Raw genomic sequence first — 18,460 nt, 5'->3', positions numbered from 1 at the left:
CCCGGGAACACACAGACACCCTCCCACGCGCACACGCCCCCGGTCCCTTGCCCGGCAGCGCCAGTCTCTGACCCACTGGATCCGCACAGCAGCCGGGCTCACAATCTGTGGGTCGGGAGCTGCTTTTGCCACACACTTCCAAGCGGGGGTTTGCTTGGCTCATTTATTTATCTTGTACGCATTAAGAAACCACCGTTAGGTGTTGGTGGGAGGCGCTACTCCGCCTGAAGCCCAGCCCGTCTGCGGCGGCTCCGCGCACACCGCACCCGCCCAGCTGCCAGCGCCCTCCTGGAGCCGCCTCCGGCCCGGGGTCCCCGCTCCCCGGGATCCCCGACGCGGTCTCTCGTTTTACGTGCCCCCCACCCCTCCCCGCCCAAGCAGGACCGGGCAGGGGCTCCGGGCGGTGCTTTCCAATCTTCTGCGGGTTGCGGGGTTCCCTCCGCCACGGGTCGGACAGCACCCGCCACGGGCGCCCCGTGCATCCCCAGCCCCTGGCTCGCGGCGGCGGCGGCGGCGGCGCAGCTCGCTGGAGTTTGACTCTCGGGCGGCGGCGCCGGCGCGGAGCCGCAGGCGGCGGGAGCGAGGCGAGCCCGGCCGCTCGCCCTCCGCGCTGCGCTCGGATTGGTCTCTCCCAGACAGTGCTGGCCGAGGGTTGGCTGCGGGCCGGCTGAAGAACAGGTGCACCTTGCCGCCCGGACTCGCGGAGCAGCCGCCGAGGAACGTGGCGCGGCGAGCCGGACGAGCGGCGGGCAGGCCGGCCCCCTGTGTCGGAATGCTGCTCTCCGGCTCCCGGCGTTCAGCCGCCGGCCGGCTCAGCCCCTGAAGGCGGCGCGAGGCCCAGTGGCGGCTCAGGCGGGCGCCCCGGGGAACCGGCCGGGCGCGGCGCCCCGAGGATGCCAGCGCGGCTGGAGCGCATACAGGCGGCGAGCGGCGGCAGCGGCGGCAGCGGCGGCAGCAGCAGCAGCAGCAGCAGCAGCAGCAGACGAGGGACCCTGGCGCGCAGGAGGCCGTTTGGCGGGCTGCAGACGCGCCCCGCCGCTCCCTGACCGGCCGACGGCGCCGGGGGCCCGTCTCGCCCCTCTTCCGCGCTCCTCGCCGCCCCCTCCCCGGCCCGCGTCCCATCCCCCGCTCCTCTGCTCCCCGCCCGCCGCCCGCCTCTCGGGGGGAGGGGCGTGGGGGCAGGGAACCGATTTGCATGCGGCCGCCGCGGCCGCTGCCTGCGCCCGAGCCCGCCGCCGCCGCCGGAGCCCGCGCCCGGCCCGCGCGGCCCCATGCCTCTGGCGCGGCCCTCGGGGGGGCGAAGGTGAAGACCGGCTCCTAGGATGAGTGAAGGGGCGGCCGCTGCCTCGCCACCTGGAGCCGCTTCGGCAGCCGCCGCCTCGGCCGAGGAGGGCACCGCGGCGGCTGCGGCGGCGGCGGCGGCGGCGGCGGGCGGGGGCCCGGACGGCGGCGGCGAAGGGGCGGCCGAGCCCCCCCGGGAGTTACGCTGTAGCGACTGCATCGTGTGGAACCGGCAGCAGACGTGGCTGTGCGTGGTGCCTCTGTTCATCGGCTTCATCGGCCTGGGGCTCAGCCTCATGCTCCTCAAATGGATCGTGGTGGGCTCCGTCAAGGAATACGTGCCCACCGACCTGGTGGACTCCAAGGGGATGGGCCAGGACCCTTTCTTCCTCTCCAAGCCCAGTTCCTTCCCCAAGGCTATGGAGACCACCACCACTACCACTTCCACCGCGTCTCCCGCCACCCCCTCCGCCGGCGGCGCAGCCTCTTCCAGGACGCCCAACCGGATTAGCACCCGCCTGACCACCATCACGCGGGCGCCCACTCGCTTTCCCGGGCACCGGGTGCCCATTCGGGCCAGCCCGCGCTCCACCACGGCACGGAACACTGCGGCCCCCCCGACGGTCTTGCCCACGACAGCCCCTTTCTTCACTAGCAGCACTCCGGGCTCCCGACCCCCGGTGCCAGGAACCCCCAGTACCCAGGCCATGCCCTCCTGGCCCACTGCGGCATACGCTACCTCCTCCTACCTTCATGATTCTACTCCCTCCTGGACCCTGTCTCCCTTTCAGGATGCTGCCTCCTCTTCCTCCTCCTCATCTTCCTCCTCCACTACCACCACCACGCCAGAAACTAGCACCAGCCCCAAATTTCGTAAGTAAACACTGTGAACTCTGATTTACTACTGAGTTACCTTTCTGCCCTCCTGCTGTCTTTTTCCTTGCCGCCTGTCTTCTGGCATCCTTCACCTACCCCTTCCCCCCATTCCAGGTTTGGAACATGGAGTGAGAGAATTAAAACTGGCCACAAGGGAGGAAAAAGGTGCCGGCTTTTTTTCCGTGTGTGGGGTAGGTGTGGTGTGAAGCAGAGGGAGATTGTCAGTCAAGCTCCATGGGCCCTACTTCACTGGGTCCCAAATGAGAGCTAACTCCCTTCAAGGGGTTAAAGCGAGCGTGATTCCTCTTCACTGCAGACCTGCTGGCGAGCTCCGGGATCCGGCTCCTGTTGAGAGCTGGGGAGGGAGGGAGGGCCTTCCAAACACACTGAGCCCTTTCCCGGCCCGTGGGAAGGAGAGAAAGAAAAGCACATGCAAATTGACCGACGTTAAACGAGGAAGGGAAATTGTGTCCATGTGGGGGTGGACTGGGGGCGGGGGAGCGGTGATGATTTGATGGAGAGATTGGTACAATGAAGCTGTAGACACTTCCAGCAGTCCTGACCCGGGCAGGGACCAGGAAGGGTTAATTAGAAGCCATTGTGGGAGGTAGGGAAAGGAGGCGCTCCCTGGCGAAGGGCTCAACTGATCACCCCTCAGCCTGCCCACGGCCATTCCAAGGTGTGGAAGGATTTTGTGGATTTAGGGGGAATATGAAGGGAGCTCTGCAGAGCTGCTGCCTCTAGGGTCCTGACGGAGGAGTTTTTTTCAGCTGTACCAAGCATTTGCTTTGTTCGTTTCCCAAAGGTGGGATGTGAACCTCATCTCCCCTCCCTCTGTGCCTGAAAAATATAGGCGAAATGGGACAAAGTTCCCTGCACTCAAGGGTGAGGAAATCCAGCCCTTTGGAAACAGGTCACTCTTTGAATGTAGCTTCTTCAACCTTGGCTCAATTGCTGCCAGTACCGGCCAGTTTACCCCGAGCGTGGTATCTTTCTATTTGTCCAGGAGGTGTATATTTTCTCTACATCTTTATAAATGTTTCAGATGACTGACTGACCTTCCACCACCCTCCCACCACCCAACTGTGTTCTTATTGTAAGGAATCTTAGGGAGCTTCTTAATCTGACTATTGATCAGGATTCTAAGAACAGTTTGTGCAACCTGTGAAGGTTATTTAGGACAAACCCGTTGCCTGCCAGTTCAAGTTCTGTGCAAGGCTTGTCTCCAAAAACTGCCTGGCTGTGCTTCCTTTATGTTGTGTTTCTGTTTTGAGCCATAACATCTGGAGGGGAAGGAAGAGTGCTCATCATTAACTGTTGAGTAGGAATACCCGGGAAGCTTTTCACTCGTCTGGGAATTTTTCATTTCCCTGACCTGTGGTCTTACCTGGAGTGTGATTTAACCCTTGAAACTTTTGTGTGTGTGTGTGTGGATTTATTGTATTTGTGATTAAAGTCCAAGAGAGACATTCCTTTTGACTCTGCTTTGGGGGAAAACATAGGCTAAAAGATAAATTGGGAGGCAGGGAGAAGAGAGAAAGGGAAGGAATCTGCCACAAACCAGAATGGCAGTCAAACCGGTAACTTACTGCTTCTCTCTCCTTTGGCTGAAGCAGTCATTTTTGAGAGCACATTTTCTCAGGAGGTGTATAGAGGCTCCTCTCAACAAAAATCTAGCTGCTTGAGTTTTGTGGAGAGATAAAGGATGTGCAAGTGTTAGGTGTGAACACAGTCATTGAATTGAAAATCTGTATGCGTCTATCCTGAAGACCCCAGGTTTTTCATCTTTTCTGTTGATACAGTTGATATGAATAAATGGAATGTGGGTACACTTCCCAGCCTTGTTGCGTGTGTGGTGGTGGGGGGCTTGTATATTGTGTGTGTGGGGGTATTTCCTGTTCTTTCTCAGTTGATTTCCTTGCTTTCCATTCCGGAGGTCTTTAAAGAAAAGCCCAAGGTAATGATTTCTACCCCTCCATGCTCCCTTCCTACATTCTGTAGAAGGGAATGGCAGCCTGTTTAATAAGTAATGATTATTGACAGGGCTCTCAGCCCCAAGGAAAAGGGGGGGAGACTCTGTAAATGGTGTCAGTGTTCACTTAGACATATAAGCAGTATTTGTTTTATGTGTATCTGAGGTTCAGCTCCTGCTCTTTTTTTTAAACCTTCAACAAGGAGTTGAATTAAGGGATAAAATGCAAGTCTGCAAATCCAGCAGAAACTGACCTGGTTTGCCCATATCAACAAGGGAAATTTTAATGAAAGGAAGATTATGTAGCTTCCATAAAAGATGAGTTTAAATAGGTAGATTGTATGGTAATTTAAAGAAAAAGGATAGTTTAATTATTCTTTTTGGTCCAAGGTTGCAGGATGATTAACAAAAGGAAATACAGATTTCATTTGAGGGATCATCAGCACTGCTGAAGAATGGCTTGAATAGCTTGCATTTATATTTTTCACTTGTTCGATTATGTCACCAAAGTTCCCAGGAGAGAAATTCCCCTTTTTTTCTAGCTCCTACCTCAAGACTTCAAGAGATTTTTCTTTCTTTTTTTCTTGCTTTTTTTTTTTTTTTTTTTTTTTAATGAAAGGCATAGATTGTGTTGAAGCACCCAAGGACAGCTAAGAATGATGCTTTTTTTTTTTTTTTAAATTAACTTACAGTTTCTTTAATTGCCAGAGGTCTTTGCTTTCGAACTGAACACAAGGCTTATAGAATGAATGTCTTTGTGTTCATCTTAGGTCAGTCAGAAGGATATTGTCTGTAAGGCAGCACAGCTCTTTGGAGTGCGAGAGGCTGGTTCACTTTAGAATAAACACACTTGCTGATGGGTAATAGGATTTTTGTAAGCAAAAGCTGTATTTGCTGTGGGAAGGCCCAGTTTGGGAGGCTGTGTCTAATTTTCTGTAGGATCAAAGGCAGAGGAAAATTGAACTTGAAAGGCCAGAAGGAGGAGAAGAAGGACTTGGAAGGTGATTCTTCTTATCGTCCAATCTTTAGAACATGAGCCACACCAAAACTTTCTTCTGTGTTACTGAGATCTTTTGGGTTCCCAGTGAGTTGCCCAGGACTTGTCTTTCCTGTAGATGCTTTAAAAACAAAGATCTTGAACATACTGCCTTAAAGAGATTATGTCACCAGAAACATCTTTGAAGCATTTTGCAACTGGAAGTATGTGGTTAGTTTACAAATTTTTCAGTCTGAAGGGAGGTTTCCTGCAGACAGTAGAGGAGCAGTGATTTTTGACCAGTGTATGCACATCCTTTTAGAGCACACTGAGTTGTATTTTCAGACTTGAAACAGACTAAAATGTTGTCAGTGCAAATGTGGGTTGTTATTTTACTCAGCGCAAAGCGCTATTTAACAGGTAGAAGACTAGAGTCTTTGGCTAAATTCCAGCAATAAAGACAAAGAGCCACTTTTAATGGATTATTCTTTGGGTCGTATTTGGAGGGTATGTAACTAATTCTAGTAAGATCACAAGTCTTGAATAGCGGATTTAGTTAAGAAGTAAATGTAGAGTCTATCATTGATGTGTAACATGGTATGGTGATAATTTTAGTACAACCAAGGCTATTTAAGTAAAACTTTATTTGGTCAAACCTGTTGTTCTTTTGAAGAGAGCCATTGATAACACTGACTATTTTTCTATCTATTCTTTTTTAAACATCTGAAGTCTTCCGTTAAGAGTACTCTTAGTTACTTTGTAAGCAGCCTCAGATATAATTTGTTTAAATACAGTTACTCCTATGTTGTCTTTTATCTGTGTGAATTCAAATGAATTCCAGCATAGAAGGTACTGACCCCAATCATGAGTGGTAGCCAATGTGAGAGGATTCAGAGATCGAGATCAACATTTCTTATGAAATCCACCTGACAGCTTTTTTATGAGCACACGCTGCAACCTGAGTATGTTTTGTGTTCCTTTGGCCTTAATACAGAATTACGAGACTTTCTGTTTTAGTCAATTATACTGTAGATTTCACTCTTCAGATACTTAGGTGGTGCTTCATGGTCCTAACAGAAAAAGAGGGGGAGAGGTGTGGGCATAGAATTGGCAAGGCTCTTTTTAGGACCGTTTTTGGTTTGTTCTCAGTGCCTTGAGGCTGTGATTTAAGCCTTCCTCCCCCGCCCCTCGTGACTGAGATGTGAGGGGTTGGCGATGCTCACTCAGTCCCCTTTTGCATGTTTGATTGGTGAGTCCAGCTACCTTTGTATCTGTGCTGTTTCCCAGGTAGGCTTTTTTTTTTTTAAAAACACAGTGTTGATCCACAAGCTTGTCAGAAAGAAAAACAGGCAAACAAAAAAGCTAGTTTGTGGCAACTTCTCTGTGCTACTAAAGAAACCAACTTCTCTAAATCCAGAGTAAGCCCTAGCAGGAGTGCTGGTGCAGAGTCTGAGAGCAGTGCTGTCCCAGGAGGTCCGGCGTGGAGAGGAACACCGTCTCTCCGCCCTCGGCATGCCTTCCCAGCCCTTCCTCCTCTGCACGAAACAATGAGAAGAAGGGTGATTTTCAGCTCCCTTCTTTTGTAGAAATTCTTTCCTCATAACCTCTCATCTCCAGTGCCAAACATATCTCAATATTCTATCTGAAGTGTTGAAAATGAAACATGAAAGTTGGCCCTGAAATATATAAGAGCAAGGACAGAGCCATAAATCTAAGCCTGTGAAATGCATTTGAATTGCTTGTGAATAGAACTGAAATTCATTTTTCTCCCTTTGAATCTGTTTTTATCTTTAGACTTTTGTGTTGGGTGAGGCACAGAGCTGGTACTGCGTTAGCAAATACCACTGAGACATTTTTGGATCCTAGAAATGTTCCTTGTCTACACTCAAAAATGTTTCCTCCCAAACCATGTATATGTTGGAGGCAGGAGGGAGGAATAGACTTAATTTAAAGCTTTATAACATCAGAATGAAAATGTACCTAAATCCATTCATGTGACTGTTACTGAAAGTATTAGGACACATGATTAGTTTGGTGTTTCATTTTTACCACCCTTTCTCTCAGGACTTCATGTACTTCTGTCTAATCCAGTCTTCTGTGGAATTGGATTGTGGCTCTGTCTGAAGGCCCCTTACAAACTTTGGGTTGTTTTATTTTAGCCCTTTATTTCTTAGTTTATAGTATAAGCAGTAGTCATTAAAAGAATTTTTCTTAGATATTCTTAACATTGCTTGTTGTTTCAAGTTGTTTTAAAAGTCAACCCTTTTGTTAAGACCTGTTAGACTAAGTTGATGTAGAAAGTTCAGAAAAAAAAATTCTGCCCATTTATGCAGTTGAGTTATTAAATTGTCTTGGTGTTTTATTTGTTTTAATTAAAACAATTTGTTTTGAAAATTCCAAGAACTTGATGGAAGACAAATGGCCATTTTTGTCCCAATAGATCAGTTTACAAATCATACTAATTTTGACAGTACTTATTATCTGATTCCATAAAACAGTCTACAGTTGAACATACACTAGTATATCCATTCATATAATTATGTTGTTTTCATAATATCATCTTTTGATTTTTTAATTCATTTTAATGAATATTTATTGAACATTGATTTGGGGCATTATGATGCTGGTAGTTTATTGGTTAATTTTAAAAAGTCTATAAAAGTAATGGTTTAAAAAGCAGAAAATTAAAATAAAACTTCAAATATATACAAGCATTCATTCTCCCATATCTTGATGTAGGGCTGAGGAATTTTTTTGAGTGTTTGTCTGTCAATTTGAGCTTAGTGTCTTATTATTTTTTTTCCCATAAACTACACCTCTAATTTCTTGTTTCTTCTTCAAGGACACTGGTGAAGGAATCTGAACCCAGATTCTTCATAGATACTATACTATCCCCCCTGCCCTGGGAGTCTTTTCCATGTAATTCAAAGTAATTTTCCATGTAATTCAAAGTAATTTTCTTCTTCTTCTTCTTCTTTTTTTTTTTTTTAAACAACTCACCATTTGGAGTTTCTTCAAAGCATTCAACTATGTTTTAATAGAAACCACAATTGTCTTTCATTGCCACAATCATGTATCATTGGCTTACATAAAATTTAACTCAATTGCATAATTACAATAAGAACAACTGGCCTAAGCAGGTTTGTTACCCCCGCTAAGTGTTGGAAGCACACAATCTGAAAGGAGGTTGCGAATGTGTGTGTGTTCCTTCAGGTTGTCCTGGTGGCTGTGACCTCATGGTTCAGTGGGCCTGACGGTGTTTGTCACACTGGAGGGGTGGTGACAGCCGGCTGGCTCAGGGTTAGGAAAGTGATTCCTCTGGTGGTTATAGTATCGAAAATGTAAGTCCATGATGACCGTATACTTTAGAAAGTTTTGTGGGAAGGTGACAAGGATTAGTATAGGAAAAAAACCAAAAAAACCCAAAAAACCCAAAAACTTATATTAAATGATAACTGCAATCTCAAAGAACCAGTTTAATCTCTCCTCTAGGGTAATGAAGGGGTGATGATAGTAACTTGCTTTGTATACCATTTCTAGAAGAGCTTATAAGCTGCAAGCGTTCTTTTTGCAAACATGTTTTTATGTCAAGAGAAATGGGAAGTGGAGAGACTAGATATTTTCATCCAAAAACACATCAGCCCGTTGAATTCAGTGGAAATACTGGAGCTGGTTTGCTCCCTAGTTGGAGGGACCTTCCCTCACAGTGAGGGATGATTGTTCTTGGTGCCGGCGGGTCTCCCCTCTTTTCCTCTCTGATGCCCCGGGACACACAGTAGACTGTGGTGTGGAAATCCACCTCCAGTCACCTTGGAAGTTTAGTCACGAACTAGAACCCACCGTTTCTCATCCTTTGCTTGGTAGACGGTCTTATAAAGTCTGTTTTGCACATATGTTTATCAAAGAGAGGAACTGAAATTTGGGAGAAAATGAATAAGATGTGTGAATTATCTACAAATCTGAAATTTATAAAAAGCTGAAAAGCTGAAAATCCTTGATGAAGGAGTGCCCCCATGGCTTCCTTTTGTTCCACTTCCACCCTGTCTTATTGTCATTGAGTCTGTGGGGTTTGGAGGGGACTGCAGTGAAATAGGCAGTGGCTACATTGAGCTCTCTTCCCCTCTTAATTTAGGAGTTACTATAGTTTCAGTTCCAGGGGGTTACCAGGTTGCCTGCACCCATCCAAGAGCTCTTTTCAGAGGTGTGCCTTTGTACTTCAGGGAACTTTAATACTCTTGTTTTGAAAACATCTTGCTTCAAGTCTGTGTTTGTTGGAAACTTCATCCTGTGTTATATTTCGAAATACTACTTCTTTTTGATATAAGCTTTTATTGTTCAAGACAGTTTGGTGATTGTACATAAATCATAGATTGTCATTCCCAGGCCTAAAGAGAGGCTTGTCAGAAACAAGCCTACAAACTGAATTCAGAATTAACTTTAATAATAGAAGTTTAGCGGCTTCCAGTGATGAGATTTTGCCTTTGAGGACTTTTCCTAGAAGTGATAGTGTGTGTCATGGATGCGGTATAGGCTGTAAGAGCAAGAAAATAAGGGCTTCTGCATGCATGCAGCAACTTCAGCAGTGATACGTTACAGCCAGGGCTGTGAGAAGAGGATTTTTATACTGAGCATTTAATAAGAATTCTTGGACAGATCAGCCTACTTCCTAGGACACCCTTCCCATGACTGCATATGAGCCTGGCCCTGATCTTCCTGTGACTTGCCAGGAAACTCGCAGTTCATTAAGAGAACACCATACCGTCATCATCATTTTGGGATCAGACTCTGACTTGAATTCTACTCTCAGAAATGGGGGAGAATTCTTCACAGAATCTCAGTCTTGGAAGGGGCTTGAGAAATCAGATGATAGCAATTAGAACTGCCATTTGTGTGGTTTTACTGTGTACTCAGAGGGCCTGCACCTTATACACGTTGTCTCATTTGTTGGTTGTAACAGACATTGAAAGACAGTCAGCTAGGCCTGTAACCTAGTCTGATCGTCCAAATTATGCAGATAATCCAGCTGAGCTTCAGTTGGTTAAATAGTTTGCCTTGAGCATGTGCAAGTGGCATGGTTTGAAGGATCAGGCAGATGAGAAGATCACTTTACAGGTTCTCTCTCCCCAACCCACATCCTAACCCATTGATACAGTGTCGAAATATCTCTTTCAGGCCTTTGGCTCATAGACGGTGGCGTTTGCCATTATAAACTCCATAAGTGGCGTATCTGCTCATAATTGTTCTTTGCTATTGTAAAGGGAGCCTTTTTAATCAGAGAAATTGCCCTGATGTTCAGTCCAAGGGGAAATTTAGGCGATATTTCAATAAAAGATAAAGAATGTGTTCCTCTAAATTTTCGTTCCTTGATCTTAAGTCTCTATTTACTCCTGTGGCTGCTTGTAGGTAATTCAATAGAACAATGACAGAAAACAGTTACAGACTTTAGTTTTCTGCTTCCTGAAATCTAGCCAAAATTGTCTTCTCTGCTCATTCTCAACTTGCTTTTGATTGAGTAGTTACTGCATCATATGCTGAGAGTGGTCCATGGAGATGAGTCAGGGAACATTTGGGGTAGTAGCCTTGCGGTTCTGCTGACACCCAAATACCAAGCCTACCAAGTAAATGTTGGGTGTCGCGCATACGCAGTGCTTCCCACCGAGCATCTGAATTCCCTCTTGGACCCATGCTGCAAGGTACCCACAACTGACTGGCCAGCGGTCCTAAGAAGAGGAACTCTGGTGAGACCCTGATGGTCTGCCAAGGACACCGCTAACCGGACCCAGCCATTGCTTTTATTGTTTGACTTCGTTGTGTAGCAAGGATCCCTGAGAAAAAAATAGTCTGTTGGTTAAAATAAAGGATGATGGGGATTTCTACTTTTGCAAACTCATGAAAAGAAAACAGAAATAGGTCAAGTACTAAGCTCAGGTTCCATAGTCTTTGCATAGCCATGCTGAAGGGAAGGCCTACTGTAGTGTCAGGAAGCCTGTGTTGCCAGAATCCCAGGAGACTCTGAGTCCCATCAACTGAGAATAACAGCTGTCCTCATAAAGAAAAGAGGAAAGGAGCTTGCTTGCCCAAATTTATTGTGAAACGAGTTTTTGTCAGCAAGATGGCAAAATCTAGAGACTCTAGGAATAAAAAAAGTGGAAGTGGGATGTAGAGACGTTTCCGTTAAACACTGTCTTGACTGACTCCCATTTAACTGACTTTTCAGGATGAGACTCTCTTTTCAGCCTTAAAAAAACGGGCAGATGCCCCCTTCATGCTGAACAGCCACAGCAGGTAGGGCTTCTGCCTCGAGCAAATGGAAGGTGTGTTTACCAAGAGTTCGTTGTGCTAGCTCCCAAACCTGTTTATGCCGGTTGTCCCTGTTACTGTAATTAGGTAATGTGTTTAAATAATATTCAAACCCGTGAATTAATTGTAGTTTCTATTAGACGTAAGTTGACTGCTTTGGATATACTCCATAAAGTTAAGTCACTTAAAAAATGCTTGTTGAGGAAGTTGTGGGCAAATTTAAGGGAAAATACAGCTAAGGATCTGTAAGAAATCTGCACTTGGATTGTTTCACATGTGGCTTTAAGTTCTCATTCCTCAGTAAATAAGCAGAAACTGAAAAATCACAGCATACATTTTGGGTATGGTTTTTCACGAGAAAGACCACAGAAATTTACTTATTGAAAAGCCTTGGATACTCTAGCCAAATACTTGGCAAGTGAATGCATCTGTATGTTTTTAGGTTCAAATAAAATAAATAACAAATAAAATAGGTTTTACTTTACCTATGTGATAGATTTACAAAGCCATTACCTTTTATTTTTAATAATTTAAAATATATTAGAAAATGTCTGCTATATAATTTTCTAAAACTTTTTGGGAGAAAATTATCTAAGATGCCAGTTACAGAAAGCGATGTCAATGAATGGATTTAATAAATGTAACTATAGTCAAACAAAGTTTGCAAAATTGTTTATGGTGATGATTCTAGATTGTGGCATAGGAATGCCGTTTGCTGTAGTTTCTAAGTTTTATTTAATGGTCATGAATTCTTCTCTCTAATTAGAAGTTATTACACTTTTGAAAAAGTAAAGAATTAGATCCATGAATCAGTTGAGTTATTGGCTTTGGTTCTGTGAATTTTTTTTTAGTCTAAGAGTTTGTGTCTTAATCGGTGGTTTCAGCATTAAAGTGTTGACTGAGGTGGGTTCCTGCTATGAAATGCAGATGTGGAGAAATACAAATGCATTTCATTTGCTGATGGGAAATAATGCCTTATTGAATCCAGGGGTGCCTTACCCTGGGCCTTGGATTGTTAGCCTTCATTTTATAAGGGTATAAAAAAGATGGTAGTTTACTGAGGTACTAAATGGCTCTTCCAAGTCAGCAAAAGTTGGGTAGTCTTTAGTAATATTGCTAAGGATGGATAGAGCCAACAGAAATCAATCAATTATGGGGATAGTAACCAATTGCCTGGTCTGTTTTAAGGATCAAATGACAGGAAGATGCAAAGGCAAAGGCTAATTTGTAGTGCTGGGTCTTATAAGGGAGGGCTTAAGTCACATACGAATAGGTGGGGTGATCAATTCAAAGATTACTAGATGTTGTAAGCCTCTCAAAGAATCCATATGGTGTTTATTGACATAATAAAGTTAGGTAGTTGGACTACAAATAGATAAATTCCATAGGCCAATGGAAAGTGGTGATTTGTAGGGCACATAGCCCTTAATTTGTTCATGAGTGGTGCTCAAAGTCTTTTAGGGTAGCTCACAAATACATTGGTGAACAAAAAGAGAACAAAAGTATAATTCTGAAAGGCAAGTCACGTTGGGAAAGCTAGACAGCCTTGTAAGTCAGTGAAGTTAGAACACTCCCTCACACCATACACAAAAAGAAACTCAAAACAGCTTTAAGATTTAAACATAGGACACCATAAATCTCCTAGAAGAGAACGCAGGCAAAACATTCTCTCACATAAATTGTAGCAATATTTTTCCTAGGTTAGTCTCCCAAGGCAGTAGAAATTAAAGCAAAAATAAACAAATGGGGCCAATCAAGCTTAAAAACTTTTGCACAGCAAAGGAAACCATAAAACGAAACGACAACCTACGGACAGGGAGAAAATATTTGCAAATGATGTGACTGACAAGGACTTAACTTCCAGAATATACGAACAGCTCATACAATTCAATAACAACAACAACAAAACCAAACAACCCAATCAAAAAATGGGCAGAAGACCTAAACAGACACTTCTCCAAGGAAGACATATGAAAAGATGCTCAATATCACTAATTATCAGAAAAATGCAAATCAAAACTACAATGAGGTATCACCTCACACCAGTCAGAATGGCCATCATTAAGAAGCCCACAAATGATAAATGCTGGAGACGGTGTGGAGAAAAGGGAACCCTCCTACACTGTTGGTGGGAATGTAGTTTGGTTGCAGCCACTATGGAAAACAGTGTGAAGATTTGTTAAAAAACTAAAAATCGATTTACCATATGATCCAGCAATCCCACTTCTGGGTATATATCCAGAGGAAACTCTAACTTGAAAAGACACCTGCACCCCAGTGTTCATAGCAGCACTGTTTCCAATAGCCAAAACATGGACACAACCTAAATGTCCATGGACAGATGATTGGATATAGATGTGTATACACACACACACACACACACACACACACAGATACTGCTCAACCATAAAAATGAATGAAATAATGCCATTTACAGCGACATGGATGGACTTAAGAGGTTGTCATTCTAAGTGAAAAAAGTCAGACAGAAAGACAAGTATCATATGATACCACTTATATGTGGAATCTAAAAAAATGATACAAAGAAACTTTTATCAGTGGAATACTACTCAGCCTAAAAAATGAAATAATGCCATTTGCAACAACATGGATGGACCTAGAGATGATCACACTAAGTGAAGTAAGCCAGAAAGAGAAAGACAAATACTGTATGGTATCACTGATACGTGGAATCTGAAAAAAAATGACTCAAGTGAACTTACCTACAAAACAGAAAAGGCCTCACAGACATAAAAAACAAATTTATGGTTACTGAAGGGGAAAGGAGGGGAGAGATAAATTAGAAGTTTGGGACTGGCAGATACAAAATACTGTATATAAAATAGATAAAAATAAAATAGATGAACAACAAGGTTCTGCTGTATAGCACAGGGAACTATAGTTCAATAGCTTATAATCAATAATGGAAAAAGATATGAGAAAGAATGTATGTATAGCTGAATCACTATGCTATATACCAGAAACTAACACAACGTTGTAAATCAACTATACTTCAGTTAAAAATACAGTTCTGTGTATATGATATTAAACATTAGAAATCAAGACAGTGATTAACTTTGGGAGGGAGGCAAGTGGTCACTGGAAGGAGACCCAAGAAATGGGGCTTAGGGTATTGGTGACATACCAGTGATCTGGGTAGTAATTACATGGGTGAGTTCTGTTTGTCAGAATTCATCAAGCTGTGTACTTATGATGTGTGCACTGTCTGTATACATCAATACAGTCTTAAGTGTGTAAAAGAAATCTTTCAAAACGTTCGTTTGACTTACACATCATGCTCCCAGGGTGGTGGCCTGACTGTATGAATGGTTCCATTTACAGACACTGGATTGTCACTCTCAGTGTTCGTTGTTCACGCCTCACAGTCTAACAAGGGCGGGGGGGTCTTCCTGACTTCGGCGGCTTCCTTTGTCCTCCGGGATCCTCGCATTGTGAAATTCCATGCTGATCCCTTCACTCCTGTTCAATTAAAGCCTTTCTGAGTGGATACCTTGTGTTTGTGTTACATAAAATTTTCCTTCACCCATGTCAGGTGTGTTTCTCATGCAGCATAAGGTACCACACTTTTCACACATCTTACACGTGTAATCCATATTGTATCCAGGAGTGACTTTATCACGGTTCTGCAAGTATCAGAGTGCAAGATAGGCGGGAAAGCTAATTCATCATCTGCGTCTATGGCTTTGTCAAGAAGGCCAGAGCTTACGTTCCAGCGAGTAATTAAGTGCTGAAGTGTGCGATTTCATCTGAAAAGTGTATTAGGCCCTTTCAGAAAGGCAGTGATCAGAGCAGACATAGGTCGTTCCAAGGGAGAATTTGTTTAGGCAGAGGAAAGGCCAGGTGAGGCCAAGGGACTAAAAGGTCATGAACGAGGGTAGAATTAACAGGTTACTATGTCAAAGGGAAGTAACAGGTGGTTCTCGCCTGTGTGCCTGGCCTGGTGGGCAGAGAGGGTCTCTTGAAATGAATGAAGGGGCCTCACCTTTTCCGTAGGGCAGGGCCTGGTTCAGGAGGGAGGGTTTTGGAGGACTTAGCTACGCCTCTGTGGGAAACGCCAGTCAGGGTTGGTGCAACGAATCTGCAGAGTATCTGCTGTTGTCACAGAACGCCAGGTCTCCAGGATGACGTGAAGGAACAAGCGTCAGATTGTAAAGATTCCCCAAGGCTAATTTGTCCCACTTCATTTAGAGATACGGTCTCTGACTTGCGCTGCGTCTCTTTAAGCATTGACTTCATCCCAGCGCCTCTTCATTTAAAGTGCTGCAAGAAGCAGAAGAGCTGGTGTGTTTTAAAATGTTAAGTTTTTTCCATAGTCACATCAACACAGCCCTAGATTTAACCCAAAATAGTAGCTTTCAGATCTCTAAAAATTTGCAAGTGGAGACACAAGGAGAATAACAAGAAGACATTTCTTGATTTTACTGCTTCCCCTAAATTAAACTGTGACTTCGGATTTTTTTCAGAGGCAGAAAAGCTATTTTATGAATTGATTGCCCCGTCACCTCTCTGGTTCCATCTGAGGTCCTCTTTCCAGAAGGCCCTCAGCACCTTTTGGGATTGAGTGCAGACATTGCATGGCATTCAGAAGCCAAAGGAACGGTTGATTCCCTGGTTGCATTCATCACATGGTGAGGAATGAGGGGGAAAGGTGCTGCTGCCCCAGGAGTTCTGAGGATGGATGTCTATGAAATGAGGCTCCCTTTTGGCCTGCCAGAGAGCTCCCGTCCTAGACTCCAAAGCTGCATGCGCTCATTTACATACCGACAGCTGAAATTAGTTGTCACCCCACCTTGTTTGCCAGAGAGAACCTTCAGTTCACGATCAGATTCATCACTCTCGCCAGCTGCCTTGGTTGCTCCTTGTTACCAGACAGAGGGGCTGTAACACTGTGTAAGTGCAAATGTGAAGTGAGAATTAAGAGCCAACGGCGTCTCTCCTTCTATAGTTCTCACTGATCGGATAATTTTCACTGATGTCAACGTTTATAATAAGCCAGCTGACACATACTAGTGTTATTTGCTTGGAATGTTTTCAGTTTATTTTTTTGACTTAGATGAAGGTTTTTTTTAGTTGTTTGGGTCTTTGTGTATTTGATCGGAAGTTATTTTTGAAAGGAAGGCAGCAAAGCTGTAGATGGGCTTTTTAACAAAGTCAGTATCAAGTCTGCGTTTCCCCTTCATCATTCGGTTTTGTAAGCTTCTGACTGACCTTCTGTGGTACCACACTGATGCTCATCTTTCATCGTGAGCAGCTCTGAGTAATTTATGGTAAATAATGAAATGCTGTTTCCTACAATGCACTGCAAATGGCTGAGTGTTATAAAAATCGTAAAGAGCTCTATTACTTGTAAATGAGTGGATAACACAAAAATGTTAACCCTGAAGAAAAAAGGTCCAGTAGGACTTGCTGCTTGCGAAGCACAATTTCTTCCTTCCTGCTCCCTTTTGATAGGCTTTGTGTGTCTGAACTCTGCAGGGACTGGTGTCTGAACAATCATCTCCTAGAATGGCAAGGAGAGGTTTATGCCTTTCAGCTAGCTGGATCGGCTTGGAGCCATAGTGGTTCATTTATTTGGAGGAGGGGAAGGAAGGAACTTGTAAAATTTGTTCACAATTTGAAATCTTCAGTTAACTTTTTAAAATGGTATTACCAGTGGTAAGGACTTTAATGCTAGGGTGCAGTTGTTTAAAATATTTCATTTGAGCACAAGTATTGAAAATAGATATTAAAGAGCAAACACTAGAATGATTTTATTAGAACAATGCTTTATAGACACTTTTTTTTTCAAAATTATATAGATTTAAAGAATTAACTCATCACAGTGTTTGCATTCTCTCTCTTTTATCCACATTTGCAAAAATAAAGACTTATCAAACATATATCCAACTCGCAACTTGCAGCTTTCTCATCCTCCACAGTGCAGTAATACAACTGAAAATGTTGTCCACAGTGAGTATGTGTGATCTCATCTTGGTTGCCATAAAATAACTGTGTATCTGAGTATTAAGGTTTGAAGAGTCTAATTGCCAGGTATAGAAAGTCTTTATGTATTATTTCCCATTGTGAAAATGGAATTAAATTGCCAGTCAGGGAGTCTTTATAAGTTGCCAGTCTTTATACTGGCAGGAGAGTCTCTTTGTGAGCAAACCGTAGAGAAGGGCGAGCTTTGGCCACCGATACTTCTGAACTCAAACACTTTGCTGAAGTTTGCCGCAGAATTTTCTCACATTTCTCCAGACATTATTACTTTGCCAACTGAAATCATCTGCTCCCTCTATTAGAACTGCTTTCTTTCTTCCAGATATCAGCTACAAGATAGGAAATGAATTGCATAAAAAATAATTTACACATACTGCATTTTGGGAAGTGTCCCCTACCTGTTCCGTCAGTGGCTCATCACTGCTGTGCTGGGAAGTCCACTTTAATCTTCAGTTATCAGTTACATGCAATCAGGTGAACCTCTGGACCTTCCTCAAATAGAGATGCTTTCATGCTGGGAAAATAGGGCTGTTTGAATATTCTAGAGTATTTTTGCTTTTGATGAAAAAGAGCTATTGCCCTGTGCCATGGGAAAGAGAGATTCAAAGAAGGAAGGCTGTTCCCAGAAGCTGTTTGATGCATAGACTCTGTGGCTGAGCATCCTGACCATCTACCGTCTGAGGTTTGGTGTGGGTAGCAGTGTGGCATTAGCAGGACAGCCCACTTTAGGCATCTGAGCAAGGACTCCGAAGTTTATAGATTATCCAGGCTTTTTAAAATCTCCATATGCCTTGTCTGCCACTTCCACGATGATGCTCCACCATGTTGTAAACTGTGAACGAAAGAATCTGATGAACAGGAGGTGATTTTCTTGGAGCCTGGGGAGAGGCTGGGGAGCCTTCCCCTAAGGAAGTTTATGTTCCTTTGCATAAGTTCGTTAATTGTTACATTTTTTCCCCTTTGCTTCCGAAGAAAATTGGAAATCAGATAATTAGAAGAGTGGTTTTTAATGGGAGAAAAGTAATTAAGGCACAGTGGGAAGGCCACTGGACCTG

At 44.2% G+C, this 18,460-nt stretch overlaps 1 protein-coding gene across 6 annotated transcripts in view; it reads left to right on the top strand.

Moving 5' to 3' along the window:
* The first annotated feature begins 1,322 nt into the window (after window positions 1-1,322).
* The window catches only part of NRG3 (neuregulin 3), a 930,932-nt gene continuing 913,794 nt past the window's right edge, over window positions 1,323-18,460 (top strand). For all 6 annotated transcript variants that reach the window (XM_010984086.3, XM_031461039.2, XM_031461042.2 and 3 more), the window contains exon 1: window positions 1,323-2,154. In XM_010984086.3, the coding sequence (XP_010982388.3) occupies window positions 1,323-2,154 (832 nt within the window). The remainder of the gene's footprint in view (window positions 2,155-18,460) is intronic.

This window comes from Camelus dromedarius, chromosome 8, assembly GCF_036321535.1.
Source record: "Camelus dromedarius isolate mCamDro1 chromosome 8, mCamDro1.pat, whole genome shotgun sequence".
In the NCBI taxonomy this organism is placed as follows: domain Eukaryota; kingdom Metazoa; phylum Chordata; class Mammalia; order Artiodactyla; family Camelidae; genus Camelus; species Camelus dromedarius.
This window is presented reverse-complemented; position numbering and strand designations above follow the sequence as displayed.